This window comes from Ochlerotatus camptorhynchus, unplaced genomic scaffold (assembly GCF_037179485.1).
Source record: "Ochlerotatus camptorhynchus isolate MF236.1 unplaced genomic scaffold, CSIRO-AGI_Acam_v1.1 ptg000639l, whole genome shotgun sequence".
Taxonomy (NCBI): Eukaryota; Metazoa; Arthropoda; class Insecta; order Diptera; family Culicidae; genus Ochlerotatus; species Ochlerotatus camptorhynchus.
This window is the reverse complement of record NW_027041118.1, coordinates 2,576,239-2,600,895: the sequence shown is the minus strand read 5'-3', so window position 1 is coordinate 2,600,895 and position 24,657 is coordinate 2,576,239. Positions and strand designations below refer to the sequence as shown.

Sequence of the window (24,657 nt, the reverse complement as noted above, 5' to 3'; positions counted from 1 at the left end):
ATAGTCAAAAACAAAAAAACGGTCAGACTAAGTATAAGATTCGCAAGGTATTTGCAGCTGCGGACAAAAAAAAACAGGTTTTCGTGACAAATAAAATTATGAACTCCAAAATGTACAAACAGGAGTGCCTGCAAAAATGTATTCTTCCGTACATTAAGGCTCAAATGGACCTGTAAAGTTTTGGCCTGATTTGGCAAGCTGCCACTACAGCGAAGAAGTTCTACAATGGCATCGAGACAACGGGGTAGATTTCTTCGAAAAGGACATCAATCCACCCAACTGCCCTCAATTCCGCCCAATTGAGAAATATTGGGCAATTGTCAAACAGAAGCTAAAGTAGAGTGGAAAGGTGACTCGGAATGCGACAGAGATGAAGAGATGGTGGAACAAACCAGCCGCTCAGGTTAGCCAACAGAGTGTCCAAAATATTATGAGTGGTATTCGAAGAAAATTTCGATATTTCATCAAAACCAAATCGGAACAATTTTTTCTTTGAAGTGCAATAAATGATCTTCATTTTGAGTACTCAACATTTTTATTTCATAAAGACGGTTCCGTTTTTTTTTTTTGCGTTTAGATATTAAATGACTCAATCTTTATTGCTTCATTATTCATATGACTCGTCAATCATGTTGGCTATCTCCGTACGTCAATAGTGTCGCTCAAACTCAATAGTGTCCAGTGTCATTTTATTATTTTTGAGAAAAACAAATATGTCTCCCATAAACTTAATGCTATGCTAGAGAATCTGTTATTCCTGTAGATTCATGCTATTGCAGCTCTTCGTCAATCTCAGCTAGTACCTCCATGAACATCAAATTGTCAACGTCGAATTGTCCGCTCTTACATTTCCGAAAACTACAAAATGACCATTGTATTCAAATAGCAATATTTTTGTTTGTTAACATATCGTTCTGGTTATGAAAAATCGTGGCACAATGAAATCCAAATTTAACTGTAGGTCGTAAATAATGCCACTGGTTCAAGGGGTGGTTGGATAGTTTATTTCACACTAATAATTATTGATTGTTTTTAAGAGATTTTCCGAATAACTTCACGCCTAAAACTTTAATTGTCAGTTTCAATGGAAACTTGAATGTATGTCTGCCAATTTCTTCTTTGGGTCACAAATTTTTAGCTTGTTCACTTAGCTGGATGCTTTCTTATGCAAGTATGTAGATCTATTTGTAAGCAACATAGCAAAATTCATGAACAATACACTTGAAGGAGCATGAAACTTATACAATATTTTACATAAATTTTGCGTCAAAATGCCTATAACAACATTTATCGTACTCATATCCATACGGCTGGAACACCTGGGTGAATTTTGTATTTGCATGAATCCAAATAACATCAGCCTTATACAGTGTATCTTAAAATTGAGCGTACAGCTGAATGGGCAATTTTTTAAAAGACTGTAAGTAGATAGATTTTTTAAATCTTGGCTAGTGGTCGAACAACTATTTATTAATCCTTTTAATTTGTCGAACCTCTTAACGGAATCCCTTTATGAAGAGCTTTGAGTGGGTTGGTTTATTTCCTTTATTCCGTCTACTACTTGCAGACTTCATCAGTGCCAAGTACTCAACACAACTATTTATTGATTTATCAGTATAGCTTTGGACTTTTTTGGCATAGTATGTATGAAGTTTGAGTTATTTCAGTAAAACGGTCGATTTTCAGCTTTTTTCATAGTAGGCAGATTCTTGTACATTTAGCGGCATTTTAAAGATCTTTATTATGACTACAGATTAGAAAAATTTCAATATGCTTGGTTAATTGTATTTCAAAAAAATGTGATTTTTTTCGGAAATCTAGTTTTTTTTTTTTTTAGCTCTAACTTCTTACACACCTATCCAAATAAGCCCAATACTATGCCGATAACGAATAAATGGTGGATGAGCCAGCAGCACAAAATTTAGAAATATATCTTTTTAAGTTGTGCTCGTACAGCAGTTTTTTAATGAAATGTACGAACAGCTGTACGCTCAAATTTTAGATACACTGTACATTCCATAATATAAAACAACTAAAAAGTCTATAAGAATGCATAAGCTGTATTTATACATTTCATTTGACACATGATTTTCATTAACTTTTTTGCAAGGCATCAGCTTATAAGTTGACTTATACATTTTAAAAATAATCAGCAATAGAAATTTGCCAAAAGGTATAAGTGGATACCTATCCGTGTACGGAAGAGTTGAATGTGCACCATTTCATTCAATGTGTTTAACATAATACCGGAAAAGGATATGTTTGTTCAAAATCCTTCGTTGAAAATTGTCTGTTTTAAACTTAATATGTGTGTATGTGTGTGTGTGTGTCATTTTCTACCCCTCACCCATCTGGGAGCGTTGGGCATAATTTGATCAAATATAATGCTCCGTAATAGTGCCCTTCATTTTATGGAGATCAGTACATTAAAAACGATAACTTTTGAGACAAGACAAGGTACCCTCAACAAGTTTAAGGAAAAGGATGTACTAATGCTCACAACAGGTACAGCAAAACATCACATAGATTCCCTTATACGCACTACTTATTCTAACTTTCTTCCGATTTCATTTGAAAGATTCCGACTTTGCCAGAAGGCTGTTGCAATTTTCCCTGGAAATTTCTTCCATCTTTCTGCGGAAGCTAGTTCCGATTTCATTAAGACGTTGTTTACGACTTCCACCATAAGATTCTCCCAGCTACCGGGAGATTCTGGTAATTCATCCTGGAAGGTCTTTCTGACTTCCCTCAGGAGCATAGGCATAACAAGAATGTTGCGCTAAGGGGACCACGGCCCTGCATTTAAAAATTACGGGTGGCAAAAGGTGTATATTTACTCTTTCAGATGTTGTAAACTATGTTTCTGCAGAAGTTCAGGGACCTTCTTAGAAATCAATGAAAATTTGTAGATGCTTTGAGTCATACTTAAAAAAATTAGTATTGGTTTTTAATATTTTCATAGATTGAAAGTGCATTATTTTCATTTTAACAATTTTGTTGCTTTGTGTGCTGAAATCAGTCTCTTAAGTCAAAGCCTACACACTTAGATTTTTTTGCGGAGACGGGCACCACCGAGCAGCTCGGCATTTTATTTTGCTGGGAATTCAGCAAAAAATATGTTTGTTAGCTGAGATCTCGGCAAAATTCCCGTTCGTTAGCTGAATCTCGGCAAGTTTTTCACTGAGATCCAGCAAAATAAAATGCCGAGCTGCTCGGTGGTGCCCGTCTCGGCGAAAAAATCTAAGTGTGTATGACTTAAGAGACTGATTTCAGCACACAAAGCAACAAAATTGTTAAAATGAAGATAATGCACTTTCAAACTAAAGGCTTGCCAAATTTTGTAGTTTTAACTATGAAAATATTAAAAAACAAAACTATTTTTTTGACAAGGGAGGTGACACATATAAATCTCAATTCTAGATGCTCAACAAATCGCACACTAGCTTTATTTGTTTCTCTAACCTACTTCCATCGTGCATCATCTTTTTGCAGGAAATCTTCAGAATCGTAATCAAGCTGTTTCTATCTATTCAGCGTGCGCGCAGCTAACCACAGCAAAACACATTGTTTGTGCAACGTCATTTATATGTATAACTACCCTACCCGCTGTAACGAGCAAAACAAATAAACAATACAACAATGTCTTGTATGCCTCCGCCATTGCAGTACGGCAAAGCAATCGCTGTTCGTTATAATTAATCAATCCGTATCACAAAAACACAACCTAGGGATCCCGCCCGTGCGCGATCACACATTTATTCTTGCATCGTAGGTAGAGTCGCCCCCCTCAATTTTTGATTTGAAAACGTTTCTATCACTTTCGACTTGTACTTTTAAAAATGCATTTTTATCGAGGAGGGCGATTCTATCTACGATGCAGGAAAAAGTTTGCTTTGCTGTTGTGAGATGCTCACACACTTAGTAGTTAGAATGGAGAGTGATGAAGATTTTGGATTTCCTGCAAAAAGGTGGAGAGCGATGTAGATGGATTTAGATGCAAGGGATGAAAAAAAAATCGTAGATTGACTCGCTAGCGTTAGATTTTTCGACCATCTTAAATTGAGATTAAGACACCGTCAGAATTTTTTCAAATTAAAAATGATGCAACTCTCAAAAAAAAACCTCTTTAAAGCGAATATTTTGGCAGCATTAGGCATTTGCCGCAAAATTTGACTTGACGTCAAAATAGTCGCAGAGTTGAAGAGCGAAAAAAAAATCGGAACAGAAATCATTATTTAATATTAATAAAATTATATGTTTATCGGTGATCGAGTATTGGGATCAAGCTGGCTCCGGTGTTGCTTTGCACCGCAGCAGGAAAGGTAAGGTTATTTATAGTTTTTTTTTTTTCTACTACAAGTGGGTGTGTAGAGTTGATTTTAAGTTTGTTTTATCATTGACAGGATCACGAAATCAGCATAGCTAGTGCATGAATAATGCCCGAAGCAATGGGTAACCGGCTAGGAAACGGACGGGATCAAAGGCTGTTTTGAATCCGGGAGACACCATCCATCCAACACGTAATATTTCTCCGGTGAGCATCGTGGCATTCAACAGGCAGAAGCTTGCAATCCTGCCCACCGATCCGTGACGTCCTCACAACAAAAGTTTGGTCCATCCAGATGCTTCCAACTACACTGCGACAGATATCTCATCCGACACCTATCTCAACTTGTGCTCTAACCAGCGATGATAGCATACTTGATACCGATGATAAATGAAGAGGGACCGAATCTATGGCGCGGCATCCCATTGTTGCACACGAGGCCAGTTCTGCACTTTAATCTGTGTAATATTATAGCTAAAATATGTAAAAACCATTTGATTTTTACAAAAAAATATGTGTATGATCTTTCTATCATGATGATCTATTATGATGATCAAAACTTTCAATTTATGTTGCTGGGAATTGAAAATGAAAACCCTTGTTATTTTAACTATACCAAACTTTCATGTATAAGGTACACATCGAAACAAAAATAATGCACTTTTAATTTCAACACTGTCGTGCTTTTCATTCAACAGCAAAACAGTTCATTTTGAAAGTTTAAACTTTTAAAATTAGAGCGTGGACTACTTTTGATTTAACAGTTGACTGACTTTGGTTTTGAAAGCTAGCCGCTTTCTACCGAAAAGAACCAAACCAAAAATTTCAACTCCAACAACATTTTTTTTTTTTTATTGTTTTATTTTATCAACGATTATTTTCTACACAGCAAAAAAATAATTTTGATATCACATCAAAGTGGATGCACTACAATCATGTCGAAAATTTCATGTAATTTTTATGACCACATAAATAAACAAATGCAGTAAAAGCAGCGTAATGTCAGTTCATGCATTGCATTAATGATAATTTTGTCCTTTTTAGCAAGTAATATTACACCATATTTTCGACATGATTGTAGTGCATCCACTTTGACGTGATATCAAAATTATTTTTTTGCTGTGTATGCAAAGAAACATCATTGAATATTGGGGAATATTTTCAAATTTTAGGGAATATTATATAACTTCAAAAAAACTCATAAGTCCTCAGAAATGTCATAGCATCTAAGAAAACTTTTAAGAACATCAGGGACTGCGTATAAATTCTGGAGATTTTCTAGAAATGCAACCAATTTTAAAGAAGTTTAACTATTTTTGTTAAAGCTTAGCGTGCATAATAGAAATCCAGTGAAATTCATACAACTTCAATGAACTTTGAAGAAATCCAAATTAATAATATAGTTTATAGTAACTTGTAAATATTTGAGGAAGGTCGTTAAAGTTTTGGTATTTTTCTTTACCTTCATTGAATTTCTTCAAAGTTTAGTGGCCTTGGAGATGCTCAAGTGAAATCGTAGAAATGCTTGGTATCTAATATAAAATCGGAGGGCTTCGATTTTATTTTTGGAAAAATTCGTAAAAGTGAGGAGCACGTATAAGTTTGGCAAACTACAATGCAGTAACTGAAACCTTGTTTTAATATAGTAGACTCCATTAAAATTCCGGAACCATGGTTTGTCTTTAAAACTTGTTTAATAAAAAAAATGTTTAGGGAATTGCATAGAATTTCAAATAGAACTTCAGGGAACAGAAAATAAACGAAATTCTCTAAAGTTCGATAAGCTTCAAAGAAGAGCAGTTAATTTCTACTAGTTCAGCGAATTTTGAACATATTGAGTGGATTAAATAGAAAATCTAGAAACTTCGCAAAACTTCTTTGAAGAGCTAGGAATTATGTAGAAGTTCAGGGAACTTACTAGAACCTCGGATTAGTTGGGGGGAATTATCTAGGCCCCCTCTAGAATTGTTGGTGTTTTTTTACTCACCGGTATTTTGTCAAGCTTATCAAGTTCGATCTACTATTTTTTCAAGTCCTTTGTGTTGACTACTTTTCATATGTTCTGGACAAGAAGCAGCAATCTGAGGAGCTTCGTAGAAGTTAAGGGAAGCTTATTTTAATTTAGGTAAGTTCATATAATTTTAGGGTACAGTTTTAAGCCTGATGGACTTGGAATAGTTGTGAAAATTGCGTACAAATTTTAAAAATTACGTTCTTGAAACTTCGTGAAAAATCAACGAGAAACGTAGAAGTGCAGCAAATTTTGTAGAAGTTTTGCCAATTTGAGGAGCTGCGTTAAACTTCATATAAGGGTAAAGAATTTTGAATAAGCTCAGGGAATTTTGTAGAAGATCTTAAATTGGTTCAATCCACTTCTAAGAACTTAAGGAATCCACACATCAGTTTAGGGAACTCCGTTGCAGTTTGTCAAGGATCGTACTTCAAAAAAGCTCCATGAGCTTTTCGGAGGTTTTGGGAACTTCGATAAATCTCAAGGAACTTTCCAGATGTTTAAAAATAATTTTAGATGATAAGTGTCTTTCCAAAAGTACAAAGATGTTCAGAGCTCTTGGTAGAATTAAGAGAGATTGAAAAAATATGGAATTTGGAATAAATTCAGGGAACTTCACAGAAGATGTGGAGATTTTGAAAAACTAAAGGAAGTTTAGTAGATGTTCAGGAAACGTTGCAAAAATTACAAGATATTCTTTCAGAAATCCTTCCTAGACAGCAATATATAGATGTTGATTAAGGTTGATTAAGTTCTGATGATCTATGCCAAATTTCCGGAAACAGAGAATGAGGAAATATTTATAAGGCCAGCAAAAATTTAAAAATAAAATAAAATTTAGTTGTAGTTTGTGTAAGCTATAAAAAAATCACGAAAGTTCAGAAAACTTCGTAGCAGTGGAAGTAACTTTTCAGCAATTCGCAGAACTTTCCACAAATTTAGGAACCTTTATAGAGACTCAGGGATAAGTTAAATGACTTGGCAAGAAGATCAGGAAGCTTTATTAGAGTTCTTAAAATTGAATTTAAGAGCCTTTGTAGAAGTACAGGAACCTTCGTATAAGTTTTATAGAACTTAGCTGATATCATCCATGCAAAGTTCGAAAAACTAGTGTAAATTTCTGTTCCTTATGATGCACATAAATGGAGCGTCCATTATAAATCGAGTAAAGTTCTGAGAAATTTCATGAATTGTTGCAAATATTATATACAAAAGCTCATTTTTATAAGCAACATTGCTTACAAGAAACTCGTTTGCGTGAAATGAAACACAAGTTTACGCGAATGAATGTTTAAACAATATCCAAAATTCAGAATGTTATCCTGTGTGGATTTTTAAAATGAGGACAATAAAGTTCTCTGAATGTTTTTCAAAGTTTTGGAAAACGAAAAGGTTTATTCAGAAACACTTCGTTACATAATTTTAAATGTTTTAAAAATTAAGTTGTATCTTCAAAACGAATGAATAGATTCAACCTTTATATGAGACGTTATCGTGTAGCACAAAAGTGTATAAAAGAAGAAAGCCAATGATCGTGAATAGGCAATAAATTAAGAAATTCAAATTTGCAGCGGAGTATATTTTTCATAATCTGTTAAAACATCGCAAATCCTCCATGAAATGCAAAAAAAAAATACTCCGGTATTAATTTCTTAAATTATCTGGCCAGCCCCCGCCCAAAGTGGTCGGAGATGGCAAAATCACGAATTGAATTGAATTGTGATTGAATTGTGTATAAACTATTGACTTAATTTCGAGTGTATTTCGAGTAATTGTTTTCATAAGAATATCCCACAATCGTAAAGATTCAAAAATGTATCATTGCCTTCTATAAAAAAAAATAAAAAACCTACCTTTTTCCCTAAAGAGGTAGAAGGGTACTTTTTGGGGCAATGTTGTACAACTACTCAAAAAACTTTCTATTTCTAATAGCTTGGAAGATATGGAGCGTTTTTTGTGGTTTGTAATTATTAACTAGTTATATAATAAAGTTTGAGGTTATAAATATGCTATACAGAATGTAAACAAAAGTGAAACTAAATGTTTTTGCTAATGACAGAATGTGCATTCCTTGCAAAGTTATAGCACTTTTTAACTCAATGTTTACTATGTTGACTGCATATAGGAGAGAAGATGGCAAACTGGGATACATTATCAAAAAATATTCATGCAATACAATACCATATTCAAATATTATTTATTTTATCAAATTAAATGGAAATTTCTGAAAATCAATGTAATTAGGGAAAGTACTCTGAAGATAAATATTCACTCGATTTATCGCGCAAATTTTATACAATTATGGTTAAATTTTATTTCAACCTTAGGGTGGCCGTCTAATCTTGTCGTCCCCTATATGAATATGGGGCAAACATTCGAGTGGGGTAAAATTTCGTTTTGGGGTTTTCAACGCCTGTACAAAATAAAATTCATTGTTTTGACACTTGTCTGGAAGGTATTTTAGAGCTATACTTTCCTCAAAATGTTTTTGAAGAATTATAGGAAAAAGTGTGCTTCGGGATGATAAATTATAACATTTGTACCAACTTTGGGGGTGTACAGCAAGAACAATTCAATAGTGAAGGGGTAATTTTATATCAGGGCATGGTTGCGTTTTTCTTGAAGATGAGCTTAGGAGTTGCAGACTTTTGATATGTCATCAGGAAGCTGGAATATCTTACAGTCCGCAATGTTCGCATGTAATCATTCACGAATGTCTGAAAATACCTTTATTTTTTCTACGCAATCATAAATGGAGCAGAATGTGACAAAAACCTCGACAAACTTTATTGTGGAAATCACTATTTTCGAGTGGATTAAGCTGTTCGCCAAGTTCTGACAATATATGGACAACGACATGTCCCTTACACCATCATGGGGTATTGAAAGATTTGTAACGGAAAAACTTCTAAAAAACTGCTATCGGTGGGTCAAGAGTTTGTTTTGAGCTCTCTTCCGAAAAAAATCGTTCTAGCTGCAAATGGACAGAAAACTCATCAATGTTCTTTAAGTGAAAGTTCTAAACCTCGAACGAGGGATTCTGTGTATTGAATTAGTTTGTCAATTATAAGCAATTAAGGTAGTGACATTAAATAGAAATTACTACTACTTTTCTCTTTCTTTATATTATTCACAAAGGTGCAATTAGATCTGATAGTTTGGAGTTAGAAAACATGTAAGTGTTTAAAGTCATAAAACATTTTCGATTCAAAACACTAAATAAATAGTTTTGATCCAGTTTACTGGTCTAGCTGCCCACTTGTGATCGCATTTAGTAATTCAAAAGGGGTTTTTAGATAAGTTGATCAAGAAGTTGAAGATACTTTTGGATTGCATACCACTTTAGATCCTTATCTTTAAGTTCTAATCTCACGGATAGATGTCCATAAAAATTTGAATTCAGAAATACTTAATATATTCGATTCAGTTCCTCAATACTCAAAATTAAAAAATTAAACTTTTTAAAGCTTTTTGAAGCTTTAACTAAATAATTAATGTTAAAGTTACACACTGATATTGTAAGAGTTCTAACTTCTTAAAACAAATAAGGAGAGAAATTTGAAAATTTGAAGCAGACTTTTTAATGAACTGTGACTTTTAAAACATCAAAACACAAGTGACGCCGAACGTAAATGTTATTATCTATTAATTAAAGTCCTCCAATATTGATCGTTTCAAACCAATAATTTCAGTTCCCCAAACTCGCCAGGTGTGTTTAACCAAAACTCACCGAAAAATCGATTGCAAATGTTTCCGTCCATTTTCTCATTCACCAACATTCAACCAACCTTCAAAACACCCTTTCCTAGCGAAATAAGCAAATATAATAACCTCATTCCAAACACACAATAAACTGCTTTCATGCCACCCCCTCACCTTTAATAGATACACAATTTTGACAATTGATTTATTAGATTATCATTAGCCAATTGAACCATACAGCTGGCCCAATTCCCACGATATATATCCCTTCACCCCCACACCGCCGCCTACAATGACCGATGATAACGTGTTAAAAAGTACGGAGCTTGATCAAACAGCTGAGTCAAACTACCTCATTGATAAACTCACCGTTATTGTTGTTGTTGTTGTTGTTGTTGTTGTTGTTGTTGATATTGTTGTTGACATTGCTGCTATGATTGTTGTTATTGCTGCTACTACTCGTATTCCGTAGATGGTGATGATTACCCAGGATCTGATCGATACTGTAGACGGCACGAGGTTTTGAGATTGCACTCTCCTGCGGAGGCCGCAGGATGTGATCCGTTGACAGAGCACTGGACATCATGTCTTTCATGTACGTTGTCGTATCCCTTTTCTTCACAATGATTTTTTTTTTATATCAATCACCGATAAACCTTTCTTGTTTATTTTGTTCGTCTTCAGTTGATTCGAAATGCAAATTTTCACACAGCACTCACTTAACTGATACTCGACAGTCCAAAATCCACTAATTTGTGCAGGTCCGGTCGGAAACGCCAAACGCAACAACTTTCACCTTTTCCACACTCAACGACACATTGAGCAAAATACACCTTCACCACCGAATGACACCGAACGAATAAATCACCGCTGAACCATTAACGTCTAATGTCAACCACGGACTGAATGCAGAAAGCCACAGCTCATCAAATAAATATTAAACATAATGAAAACGTGATCCCTTCGTTCCACAGTGGCCACACACACCCGGTTCCCAGTCTACCTATACACACATTAACCAGCCCGTGGAGGCATGGAAAGGAAAAACGAAGCCTCAAAGGTTTCACCCTGCTCAAGGTAACGCAGTAACAACACCAACTCCGGAGGAAAAAGTGCTCCGCAAATAAGGGGTAGTTTTTTCCCTTACATCAATGCAGCCGTCGTCGGTTGTTCATCCAGTCTGTGGGCAAGTGGGCGAGAGTGGCAACAAGCATCGGCATCACTGGGAGATTTTATGGTGGTCTCTTTTCCGCCTATGCTCTGGAACATGGCATGTTGACATGACAACATGTGTTACTTCTCCTACTGCACGAGTGAGTATTGGTGAGTCGGATGAATTCAAGCACTGAACATTGAAGAAGGAGAATTCATTCGAAGTCGCTGGTGGCTCATGTTGTCTTCTTTCCGCTAATGCTTAAAACAATTAGATTCCCACCCCCTCACGCGACAGCGAAGGAACAGGTTTCATGGGTTGTGATTCGGCCGTTGTTGATCGCTAATAGCATAAACGAGAGCACGTGCTCCGCCGATGTGTTAATGAGCGATGATTGCTTGTGTGAATACCTAGTTGTTTGTTGAATGCATCAACAATTAAATAACTTGAACTATGGTCTTCAACCTATAATGCTCGACCCCTTGAAGGTTACTGATTCTCCACGACAAAAAGCAGGTAACCATGGTTGCCCCATTTATTTCATTATCTCGTACCCTGTCCTCAGCCCCACAAATCGGCTTAACCGATTTCGAGGTGTGGTAGCAGTTAATTTGAAGCATTACCCTCAGTCACACAGGCAGTAGTAGGATTACAAAGGTATGCCAATAAAAACGTGTTTCCAAATTGCGGTTTACAGGTAAAACCAAAATAGCCAGGCACTTTGATTTTGCATATAAGTCTCTCCTAATGTGGTCGAGACAATAGCCTCGGTTGTCAAGAGCAAGCGTCATTGTTTCCAATTATTTTGATCCACCTTTCGAGTGGATTGAGGCGCGTAGTGGGAACTCCCAGTTAAGAAACGTTGAAGGTCATCAGAGTTTTTGGAACGTTTGCTTTCTTTATGAAGCATTGTGTTGATTAAACATTTTATCCGTTTTAAGTGTGTATTTGTATTTTTCAAAACTAAGCTCACTCGCGAAAACCTCCATGAACACCTTGTGGAGGGTGGCTCGCAACATGCGGAACCACTCATCTTCTAATGAAAGTGAAGAATGCTCCAACTGATGGATATTCGATTTCTCTAAAAAATGTCTGTCCGGACTCAATTCCAGCACCACATATTCTTCGAAAAGCGTCTCCGAGCGGCGACTCTCTGGGTAGACCATCCACAAGGCTAGAATTATCTATGGCTCTTCTTTTATCGAGGAGTTATCGCTAAAAGACGCTTGCTAGACTTATTCAATTCCTTACTTGCAAACAACATTATACCGTCTGAATGGAGATACGTCCAATTGCTATACTTTCATGCATTAGGAAAATGTTGGAGAAAATGATGTTTTGGAGACTCGAACACTGTATCGAATCAAACAACTTTCTATCAAAACTCGCTGACTTTGTTTGCCGATTGGTGCCAGAGAAACAAACTGACTATTAGTGTGGAAAAATGTCAGATAATCACGTTTCACCGCATGGTACATCCAATTTTGTTTGACTATCATATTGACGGCGATACTCTTACCAGAGTTACCAGTGTGACTGATCTAGGGGTTCAACTAGACACCAAAATGACTTTTGATTTACACCGTTCAGCGCTCATATCGAAAGCAACGCGACAGTTGGGCTTTATTTCCAAAGTTGCGAAGGATTTTTCGGATCCACATTGTTGGAAGTCATTGAACTGTGCACTTGTCCGTCCAATTTTGGAAAATGTGTCCGTCGTTTGGCATCCTCACCATGTCACGTGGTGCCTAAGGATTGAACGGGTTCAGAAACGGTTCATTCGTCTGGCACTGAGAAACTTGCCGTGGAGTGATCCTGACAATTTGCCGCCGTATCCTGATAGATGCCGATTGTTGGGCTTAGACACACTGGAACAACGACGGAAAGTACAGCAATCGTTGCTTATTGCTAAGCTGTTGAATGGTGAAACGGTTGAACTTTCGTGTGCCGAGCAGATCTCTTCGGAATACAACGCTACTGCAACCAAATTTTCACCGAACCATGTTTGGGAACAACGAACCAATCTCAGCGTGTATTCGTGCGTTTACGGCTGTCGAAGAGTTTTTCGAGTTCAATGAACCAACCGAACGTTTTGAAAATCGGATTAGGTCTGTGTTAAATTAGCTCTAATTTTATTCATTAAGACTAAATTGTCAGATGAATTATTTTAAATACAAAAATACAAATACAAATACAAATACAAATACACTGGTTGGGTTCCGCAAGAGCAAAGGAACAAACGAATGTCTAGCGCTGCACAATGGGAGTTTCTTTTTTTCAAAAAAAAGGCATTTCATTCAATATCTTAAAACGCCGCTGGATATGATGGGATATTTATACATTAAAAGTAAGCTTTTGACGTAGGAATACGTCTGTGATTTCTATATGGAAGTACACTTTGTGAGCACCGAAAATGGAACATGTAACGAAAGTATGAAAGATTTTGAACGTTAATAACTCAGCTGCCCCTGAACCAATTTCAATAATTTTATCACCAACCGATCAGAAATATTTCTACGCATTTGCTTAAATGAAGACTTAATTTTTTTTTTAATCTCACTTTTGGAAATTGTACACAGATTTCAAAGTTGAATTCACTCCGGTCTCACCAAACGGTGTTTATTCAATCACCGTGTGGTGAGTGGTGGTGTGCTCCAGTACACAACGAAAGGCTGCCTGAAAGCACCGAGAAGCAACCCACACGGGCATCCATAGAAGGAGGAAGAAGCCGCACTGCTATTGATTGAAATCAGTAGCTCTTCGTGAGTCGCTGTGGGCCATCTATTTCAAGCGCGTCATACTAAAGAGTTTAAAAAGAGAGAATCCCGCTCAAATTCCTATCCACCATAGGGCTGTCCCTTGTAGTTTTTTTTTGACTAGAAATCGAATGTCTAATTGGTTGTACACGGCACTTTGATAGTGTCTAAAATAGTGTTATATTCGATTACTAAGTAAATGTTAATCGATTTTAATAAAACCAGTTTCATTTTAAAGCTAAGATTGTCCTTCATAATAGTATGTATCAGATCAAAAATAATATTATAACGATTATTTCATAAATATTAGTGGTTATTGATAAAAGAGGTGTCTTCAAGGACAAATCTCAACTTTCCGTATTTTACCAGAATTAAACCCCTTTCATTCGATTCCATTCAATTTTTTAGTTTAGAAATGATATGATTTGTTCAGTTTGCATCTAAAACCCCAATCAAAGTAACTATTTCCACATACTTTAATTGTTTCTACTGAAAATTGTACTGCTGAACCTCAAGAATATTAAGTCCTATTTTCAATTTGATACATACGATTATGAAGGACAATGTTAGCTATGAAAAGAATTTCAAATTTGAATTCATGATGGATGTATAAATATTCCATCATATCCAGCGGCAATTTGAGATATTGAATTAAATGCCTTTTTCTGATAAAAAAAAAAAACTCCCGTTGTGCGCTGCTTCCACAGATATTCAACTGGCCTTAAGCGCAAATTTAGGAGGCTTTTGAATCAGTTTCAATTGAAATTCTGTCAGACAATCTGTATAGATGGGGACTTTATGGAATTTAAAATCATTTCTTATACAATTTGTTGTCAGAAAATGAAATGAACTTTTCTCTTGGACAACTGACAACTTCAAGAATTAGTTACATGGGCCTGCCCCAAGCTCTCTTCTTTATAACTTTTATGTCAAAGATATCGACAACTGTTTGGCAGAACAATGCATGCTAAGAGAACTTGCAGATGACGGTGCCATGGGCTTGTAAGAACCATTGCAAAGTTGCTTAGATAAATTGTCTTCTTGGGCTCGGAATCTAGGGATCGAATTCTCGTCGCTGAAAACTGAACTGAAAGTGTTTACTCGAAAGCAGTCCCCAGCCGAAGTGCAAAATATTTGTTTGGGCTGAAACATTATCGTTCAAGTAGCTTGGGGTCCGGTTTGATTCAAAGTGCTTTTGGAATACCCATATTACGTATTTGAAGCAAAAATGTCAACAGAGGATCACTTGTCTCCATTCAATTGGAAGCTAATCAGGGAGACCTCATAACGCTTTACATAACAACAATTCTCTCTGTTCTAAAGTACGGCTCTTTCTACTTTCTGTCGGCAAGAAAAAGTATTCTAATAAAATTGGAACGAATTCAATATCGTTGTCTGCGTATTGCTCTCGGCTGTATGCACTCAACGCATAACACCAATATCGAGTTTCTGGCAGGAGTATCAGCTCTCCAGAACCGTTTCTGGGAGCTCTCTCTCAGGATAATAATCTAATCCGAAGTGACGAACACACTTACAGGGTGATTCAGAATAACTGTCATCGATTTCACAAATATGCAATTCTCAATGGGTAAAATGCAGGAGGGCTCTATTCCTGTCAACCACATATACAATGTATCTCAAAATTGAGCGTATTTTTAGAAAAACGGCTCTAAAAGCACAAGGCATAAATAATCGTCTCTAAATTTTTGGCTGCTAAGCCATCTTATCATAAACTATCATAAACTTGTATGACGCTCCTTTTATGTGCATCATTCTAACGAAAATTTAAACTACTTTTTTTTAACTGTGTATGGAACGAAGCTACAGGTGCTTCAGCTTATCAATGTGAGTAGTGAAATTCAGGTGATTTAATAATGTTCAGTACAAAACGACTAGAATAGCTAGGTAGAAGGGTCGATGTTTTGTGTAGAGTTTCTCTTGATGTCTTTTGTTATCTGTCATTATCACTTGTAATCATTTGTGTTAGTGTAGAGAAGAGAGCATTTTTACAGTCTGACCCGAACACAGACTCTCTAGGGCAAGCTAGGTAAGGAGGGTGAATAAACTGCCAACTAGGCTTTTGACCACCGCACGATACGGTCGTTTCTGTGTAGTCCACGCGTTTAATTTATAGTTCGTCCGAGTGATCCGAATTCTCCCGTTTTCTGTGGCCATATTCCACGCCGCGTGTGCAGCTTATCGAAGAGCGAACAAATGGAGAACCGGAAAATTATTGATAAACTATTTAATGCCCCAAGGCAACAAACCTAAAAAGTTGAAAAAGCATTTGAGTACATCTGTGAAAACTATCGAGTGGATGAACTAAAAAAAACTGCAACTCTGGTAAAAATTGAAAAATCCTGATTCAGGATTCCAAAAGCCAAATGATCGTTTCGAGCTTATTAATGGGGATTTTCGCAATACACCGTTCAAGATAGAAGAGTTTCTTGACCTCGAACCAGCAGCATCAACTTCAACTGCACGTAGACAGCTATCAAAATCATTCGATGAGTTAAGCGATCTAACGGCGAAAGATAACTTCTTCTTCTGAAATGCAAGCATATCTCTTATCGCATATTAGCTTATTGCTTATTGCTTATTGCGACTCAATTTAGTGTTCTAAATGCACTTACACAGTTATTAATTGAGAGCGTTCAATGCCTGTACGATTTTTGCATTAGTATAATTGGGTGACAGGTACAATCACACTCTATGGAAGTCGAAAAATTATCCATCCTGAAAAATGTTTAGTCATATTTAGTCCTAAGTCATATTAAAGGGCATTGTAAAGTGTTTGTCTGTCCAAAAGTGTTCAAAAAGCTGTAATTTTTTAGTATGTGCATTTAAATTGCTGAAATTTGGGCTGCTGGTTGATCAAATATTCAATATTTACCGGTATTTTTAAGAGCGATGATGAGTTGACTCTACATTAAGTATGAGAAATTTCAGTAAAATGATTCTTGTTTGAACACCATTTTTAAAATCGTAATTTCTTGAAGCACAATCAATCTAATCAATACTTTTTTTTTTTAATTTATAGTCAAAAAATTATGCATTTAATTGGTTCAATAGTCTCGTCTTTTCTGATCCCAAAATACTCATAGTGTAGTGTATTTTAAGCAATTTTGAAAAATGAAAGTCACCATCATGGATTCAGAAATGTTTCTATTCGTTGACCATCAATTGGGATGTATTAGAATGAAATAATGTTTCGACTAGCAAAAAATAAAGGTGTAGTTCATTGTGTTTAAAGAGCGAACAATTTCAAAAATGGTAGTCAAATAAGATACGTTTTACTAAAATCTTTGGAAGTTTAAGCTGATTCAACTTATTAAGCTCATAATAATACCGTTAAATATTTATTATTTACCCAACCAGCAATAACAATTTCAGAATTTTCAATACTCATATTGAAAACTTGCAGCCCATTAAAGTTGTTTAGAGGGGCAACAAAAATCCAGCATTAGTACCCTAATATGACCGGTACTGTATAATTAATTTTGAAGGCTAGGTAGTTGCATCCGTTAGAAAGGATTACTGCTTTTTAATTGGACGTAACCCAATAGACAAACTACCAATAACCAAAAGGGAACGTCATTAATTTTCAAATATTCAAAACCAGCTTTTTCGATCAAAAGCAAAATTACGTAGGTACACGAAAATTTGTTCGCTGGATTCTACTTGCCTACTGGAAGACAGTGAACACGTTTTTTATTGACAGAATTTCTGGTTTAAACGAAAAAACTGCTTTTGAATTTCCAAAAATTTAAGACGTCCCCTTTTCCCTTAAAAGAATGATGATGCTAATCGAATTGATGACGACTACACTACACTACACTACACCTTTTAAAAATCATAAATTTTGAGTAAGTGCATATGTTTTCTAAACTTTTGATTAAAACTCGTTGCCTCCTCCATTGATGATACAAAATATATGCTTTGTCCTCCCGTTTCTCTAAAATTGAAATGAAATGTCCTCCCTTTCAATTTTTTGAAATGGTAAACCTAGCTACAATAGGCGCCAATAGATGAAACCAGCCAACATTTTAAATAGCCGTGATAATGCCTCCATATGTTCTTTACCCCAATAGATTCTCGAGGTATGCTGTCTGCTGAATAGGCATTCGAGAAGTTCCTCGATTGTAGCATGACCAAATATGTGTTGAGAATTGTTTGGAAGGCTTTTAATATCTCATTGAAACCATTCGATCATGTTGTCAGAAGACTCGCTTGAACTTCACGTACTCACAATGGACTTTAGGATATGTGTGTGTCCCAAGTAGCATTTCTTGTTTTATTGCACTCTATTAGTGGTTATTGAGATCAATTTCATAAAACCGCCAATAAAATTAATAGTTCCAGCACAACCTTTTGATAACCGCTATAAGATAGTCATACAGCTTAGTGGACCACCCTTGATAAGGTTTATAAAGCATGTTTGAGAATCACAATAAAGCTGCCTTAAAACCTTTTGCCAAGAAGCGTCATACTCTATAAAAGGTTCTCATAGCCTCTATAAGAGTAATATTGTATCCAAGCAGTTTTATAACGCTTTGGTGAAAATCAGTTATAAAGCCAATTTAATTTTTATTGCATCAAAGCAACCGCCATAAATTAGCTTGTTGTTGTTCTGTTCTGCTGAAACTTTTTTTTTTCAAATGGAAATCTTTAGCGGTAAAAATAGGTTTGAGTGTTGGTGTCAAGATCACCATGCAATCAATTTTGTTTCATGGCGACATTAGTGAAAATCTTAAAAAAATATATTACTTTTTAGAAGTTCCAAACCATATGCGCTTGAAATATTATCGTGTATATTGAGATAATATGAGCGTTAAATAAATGCGCCTCCAAAATAATTCAAGTTAACAAAAAAGATTGTTTCACAAATCAAATGAATTTGATGGAATCACCTTAATTTTACAGAAAATAGATCTCAATACATAAATTCATACCAATGCACACTGGAAATCATATCGGATCTCTTATTTAGCCATTATTTTATTGAAATTTCTTGGATTTTATTCCAAGGCTAATGGCATTTTCATAATGACAATATGGCGACAGAGGACAGCAGGCAAGAAAAACACCAAGCGCAATTTCTTAAAATGTCTAATGCTTACATTGCACACTGGGTCAGGAATGCAACCTAGCGGAGCAAAATTAATAACTCCGAAACGAAGCATTTCCGCGACTTGGTGTCTTCGGCAAAATTTCTCGTCATAATAAGGACCATCTATTGACATAAACAAATAGTTCAAAACTCTTCCGCAAAGATAGTGCCACAATCTAACTTCTTTCTCTGTCGTTTTGGAGACTTTATGTCTTAGGCAAAGTTGTTTATCTTGACAAAATGAACAGCTCTTTCAAAGACGTTAAATTTCCACTGTCTACTGGTTCCAAGTTATATGGAGTTAAAGAAAAAATGTCGAAAATATGGTTTTTTTCTGTTTCGGTTTTTTTGCTTACAGCTTTATAATGTTATATTTTTCTCTTATGCAAATACATTAAATAAATAGCTCTTGTGAAGAAACATACTGGATTAAGCTTCAAATTTCAAAGATATTGTTGAAAAAACGAGAAAAAAAATACAATTTTTGAACATTAATATCTCCCAAAGCGCAAAAAATCGCAACCTGACATTTTCAGCAAAAATTAAGCAATACTCGATTAACAAAATATCAAAATTTGAGAGAGGTATATTTTGGTGATTTTTTTTTAGATTTCTTCATTTTAGTGGAACATGATTTTTTTCTATAACTTTTTTTAATGCATTGAATTTGTGTTTCGAAGACTTCAAGACTTTTTCAAAGTTGGTTATCTTGATAAAATAAACAACTTTTCTTAATACGTTAAAACTTCACAGCCTACAGCCCTTAATAACTTATTCACAGAACCGTTTCTTGATGTCGTATTGGATGCTAGATAAAAGCTTCTTTTATCGATTTATGTGCTGAAAATACCTGGGAATGTCTTTACATGACCGTGAGGATGCAAAGAGAAAGTTGACGAAGCGAATCTGTCAATATTACTTAGGACCTAATGCAATGTTCAGCTTGAATTCATTTTTTTTATTTGAGGGCAAATGTATATTCCTATTCTACGGGTGCAACCGATGAATTTTACAAACATTTAGAAACGTTTTGAATGGTACATTAACCTTTATGAAAAGTTATGCGTGATTTCAACCATTTTGCCCTAGGACTGTTACCATTCCATGTATTTCGACCAAGACCGTGTCACCCCATGTATATGCGAGCGAGAACGGAAGAATCATGGAGATTGCTGACGTTTTTCTTACGCACACTACGTCGCGTATACGTATACACGAAATGTTTTCATGCTAACAATTTTGTTGATTTTCTTTGCGCTCCGCTTGGTAGTACCAGAAAGTTGTGATTCTTTTCTATGTTGTAAAAATAAACCACCTATTTACATTTCTGACAAGTTGCAACTGAATGCTTATAATTGTTTTAAAATAACTTTTTCATGGCCAACTAGTTTTATTGCGCTTACTTATAAAGCAACGAAAGGATATATTTTTTGGTTTTATAAGGGCAATTCATATTACTTTTTTTATACTTCAAAGCAAGCATAAAACCTTTCATAAGTGAAAATAGCATAAGCATCAGTTGGTTTTTTAATTAGCTTTATAGGGGTTTTGTAGATAGCTATAAGAATGTTTCATGACTTGCATTGTATATGACCGTGATAAAGCTGTAGGTAATGGTTGCAGCTGCAATAAAACCTTTATAAATTTTGAATATAGCCAAGCAGCTCTAGATTTGTTACTTGGGGTGTCATCCTCTATCCCTCACCCAGCCGGGGGCGTTGGGCAAGTAGAACTGCGAATAATTTGATCAAATCTCATGCTTCGTAATGGTGCCCTTTAAGTTGTGAAGACTAGCACTTCAAAAAAGGATAATTTTTGAGGCAAGACAAGGTGTCCTCAACAAGTTGAGGGAACAGGATGCACTACACTCAAAATAATTTTCACGTCAATGCTACGTGAAAACATACATAGATTTTTTTCCAACGCACTTTTTACGTAAGTGTTACTTGATTTTCATATGAAAGCACTCATTTTTGCTAGCACAGCCTCTAGTAAATGTGAGATCTTTGCTGAACACTTCAAGCTCAAACATTCCGTGTCACCCGGTCCTGATGGGATTCCTTCATCTGTGTTGAAAAACTGCTCGAGTTCTCTGATGACACCGTTATTAAAACTGTTCAATCTCTCGTTCCAACAGCAAAAATTTCCTGCTGGATGGAAAACTTCGTTTCTGTCACCGATTCACAAAAAGGGTGACAAATGTAACGTCGTCAACTATCGTGGAATAACGTCCTTGAGCGCTTGCTCTAAGGTTTTTGAAATAATTGTAAACAACGCTCTCTTTGAAGCCACCAAAAACTACATTTCATGTGCCCAGCATAGATTCTACCCGAAACGATCTGTTACTACTAACATCACTCAGTTCACCTCACTCTGCATACGCTCTAAGGGCGCTGGTTCACAAGTGGACGCCGTATACACGGACTTCAAGACTGCATTCGATCGTGTGAATCATGATATCCTGTTGCAAAAACTCGAGAAGCTGGGGGTATCTTCCGCGCTTGTTAGCTGGTTTAGATCATATCTGTCTGAAAGATCCGTGAGAATAAGGATTGGTTCGTCACATTCGGAGCCGTTAATGATTCCTTCTGGCGTACCGCAAAGGAGTAATCTTGGACCGCTGCTTTTCTCATTATTCATAAATGAAATTGCCTTTGTGTTGCCACGTGGACAGCGAATATTCAATGCCGACGATGTTAAGATTTTTATGATCATCACGTGCACTGAGGATTGCCTGGAGTTGCAGAGGTTATTAGATTTGTTCGAGGACTGGAGCAAGCGAAACCTACTCGATTTATGCATAGCCAAATGCAACACAATATCATTCAGCAGGAATCGGCAACCAATCAATTTCAACTACAGCATGTGTGGACAAACTCTCGAGCGCTTGTATCAGGTTAGGGATCTCGGTGTGATATTGGACTGCGAACTCACTTTCCGACCGCATTACGAAGACGTGATTGCAAAACCTAATAAACAGCTCGGCTTCATGTTTAAGCTTGCTGATGGATTTCGTGATCCTCTCTGCCTGAAGTCCCTTTTCTGTGCACTGGTTCGATCTATTTTGGAATCTTCCGTGCTGGTATGGTGCCCGTACAACAGAAACTGGACTGACCGTATCGAGGCGGTGCAGAAAAAGTTTGTGCGCCTCGCTCTTTGGCACTTACCCGGGCGTGATTCGTCAAATCTTCCTCCATATGAACATCGTTGTATGCTGTTAGGCATCGATACTCTGGAGAAGCGAAGATCCAATTTGCAAGCCATCTTCGTCGCTAAGGTAATGACCAATGAAATCGATGCCCCAGATATTCTTGCTGAATTGATCGTATATGCGCCGCAAAGACATTTGAGGCAACGTAATTTCCTGCACCTTGCTACCCGGAACAGCCATTATGGTCAACACGATCCTATCAGGATAATGTCTTCTCGGTTTAACGATGTTAGTGGACAATTTGACTTCAATGTTTCTGCTGCCACTTTTCAACGCCGCCTCAATGCACAGCGGTGAGTATCTGTCCTATCACTGCTACTTCGAAAGTGTGTATTACCTGCTGTTTTTTTTTATTACATTGTCCTTCTATTTACAACACTACGCCGAGTTTCCAACCCTCCGACGCGTGAGCTGCGACGCATTTGCAGATTGTTGTGTTTAAATATTTTAGATTATTGACTTAGCTTTTAATATGTTTGTCATTTGTATTCATTTGTATTCAACGTATTCTGTGTATTGACTATTTGTAATTTTATTTATTGTTATATGTATGAAAATACATGGGGTTTTTACGCCTCTTTGAACCAACTGAATGGTTTACTCAAAGAGGCTTTTCCCCATCGTAGATTTCATTAAGACTGAAAAAAGTCAGATGAAATAAGAATAAATAAATAAATAAATAAATAAATAAATAAATAAATAAATAAATAAATAAATAAATTTCAGTGAGCGAGATGGTCACGGGATTATCACGTAGAAGTAATGTGATTCTTTCGATGAAATTCATGGTGATTTTCATTGATTTTTATTAAGGTTAAATCACTTGATTTTTCTTGATTTCACATGAAAAAAGATCATACAGTATTGTTACATATTTGCAATGTCCCAAAGATAATCAAAAATTAATTATCAAAATTGTTTAGTATTTCTTGTAGGAGTTAGGTTTATAAATTTAAAATAAAATTGCATTCCGGCTTGCCGCAAAACGCCAACACCCACTCCGACACAAGGAGGCGTCCAAAACGCAAAGAACGATCGGTGGGCAGCTTCCGCCGAAACGAGCGTCGCTCGAACAACGACGCGCAAAAAAACGAACTTGGGAGGTGGAGGAGGATCGGAAAAAAAGAGACGTCGGGCTCTTGCGTACCAACCTCCCAACGATAAGGTCGAAAATCTAGTCCGTGGTGAAAGATTATAAACCGTCGTGTGAATATCACTTGTGTCGCATCCAGTTCACAGTGAGACCAAGTGTTGACTCTCGTTCCGGAACCAAGATAGTGCAGTGTAATTTGAAGACCGACTCCCGATCTCGTTCCGCGAGCAGATCCGATTTGTCCCGTGGTCCCAAAGTGCGTGAGGAATAATAATCGCCGTTTTCTGGTCCGGGGCGAAAACCAAGGAAAAACTACGGTTCGAGTGGACGCTTCGCGTTGAATTGGTGTCGTTCGTGAAGGTGGTGTTCTTTGGCGTGACAGCGGAACGGAGAGTCCCCTCTCCCAACGTAGAAATTAACCTTTTAGACGGAAGCTAGGCTCCCCCTGAGATGAGTCATTAAGGTAAGTCGCATGCTCCCAATTGTAGGAAAACCCTTTCTTACATAATTGTCGCTCCAACAAAAAAAGGCTTTCGATTATTCGAGAGTTAATTTTTTTCGTGGAGAAGGGGAATATTTTTGGGTGGTGGATCGCAAAGCCCAATATAGAAAAAAATCCCTCTCTTAAGTTAAATTCTTAAATTTTTGAACCCGTCTAATTTCAATCTCTCGGGGTACTCATACTCACATTCATTTTGTTCGCTGGAGAAAATATAGATAGCACGTGCTGATAGCAGATCTCGTGATAGTAGCAATAGCACATTGCGCGATAGAAGACACACAAATTTCAGGGTCAATCGAGAGACAATAGTTGTTTTTTTGGTAATTCCATTCTGCTTCTTTTGTTTTCTGTACTGCATGATATCTATCTACCATCGATTGCAAGTGTAACGACGTGTTGAACGGCTTAATCGTTCCATTAATGCGGCCATCCGGACATACTGCCAAGAGAACCAGCGTAATTGGGATACAAAGGTTCCCGACATCGAGCACGTCTTCAATAATACAGTGCATTCTGCGACAGGATTCACCCCGTTTTTCGTAACTCGTAGCCATGAGATTGCGAGGAGTGGGGATGACCATTTGAGGATACGACGGAAAGAGGAATACGTGCCGGAGGATCGAGCTAAGCAACAGAAGATAATATGTGGCGAGATATACGACTTGGTAGCGAAAAACCTGTTAAAAGCTTATACATCTAGCGCGCAGCGGTATAATTTACGCAAGCGTGCACGTCCTGAGGATCTTAAGGTGGGTCAGAACGTATACCGCCGCAACTTCAAGCAATCGAGTG

The 24,657-nt window shown here is 36.6% G+C and overlaps 1 protein-coding gene across 1 annotated transcript in view; it reads right to left on the bottom strand.

Annotated features, from left to right (window-relative positions):
• Window positions 1-10,712, bottom strand: part of hbn (homeobrain) — a 57,525-nt gene extending 46,813 nt beyond the window's left edge. Inside the window, exon 1 of the mRNA XM_065237704.1 lies at window positions 10,410-10,712. Within this exon, the coding sequence (XP_065093776.1) occupies window positions 10,410-10,635 (226 nt within the window). The 5' untranslated portion in view covers window positions 10,636-10,712. The remainder of the gene's footprint in view (window positions 1-10,409) is intronic.
• Window positions 10,713-24,657: the final 13,945 nt, after the last annotated feature.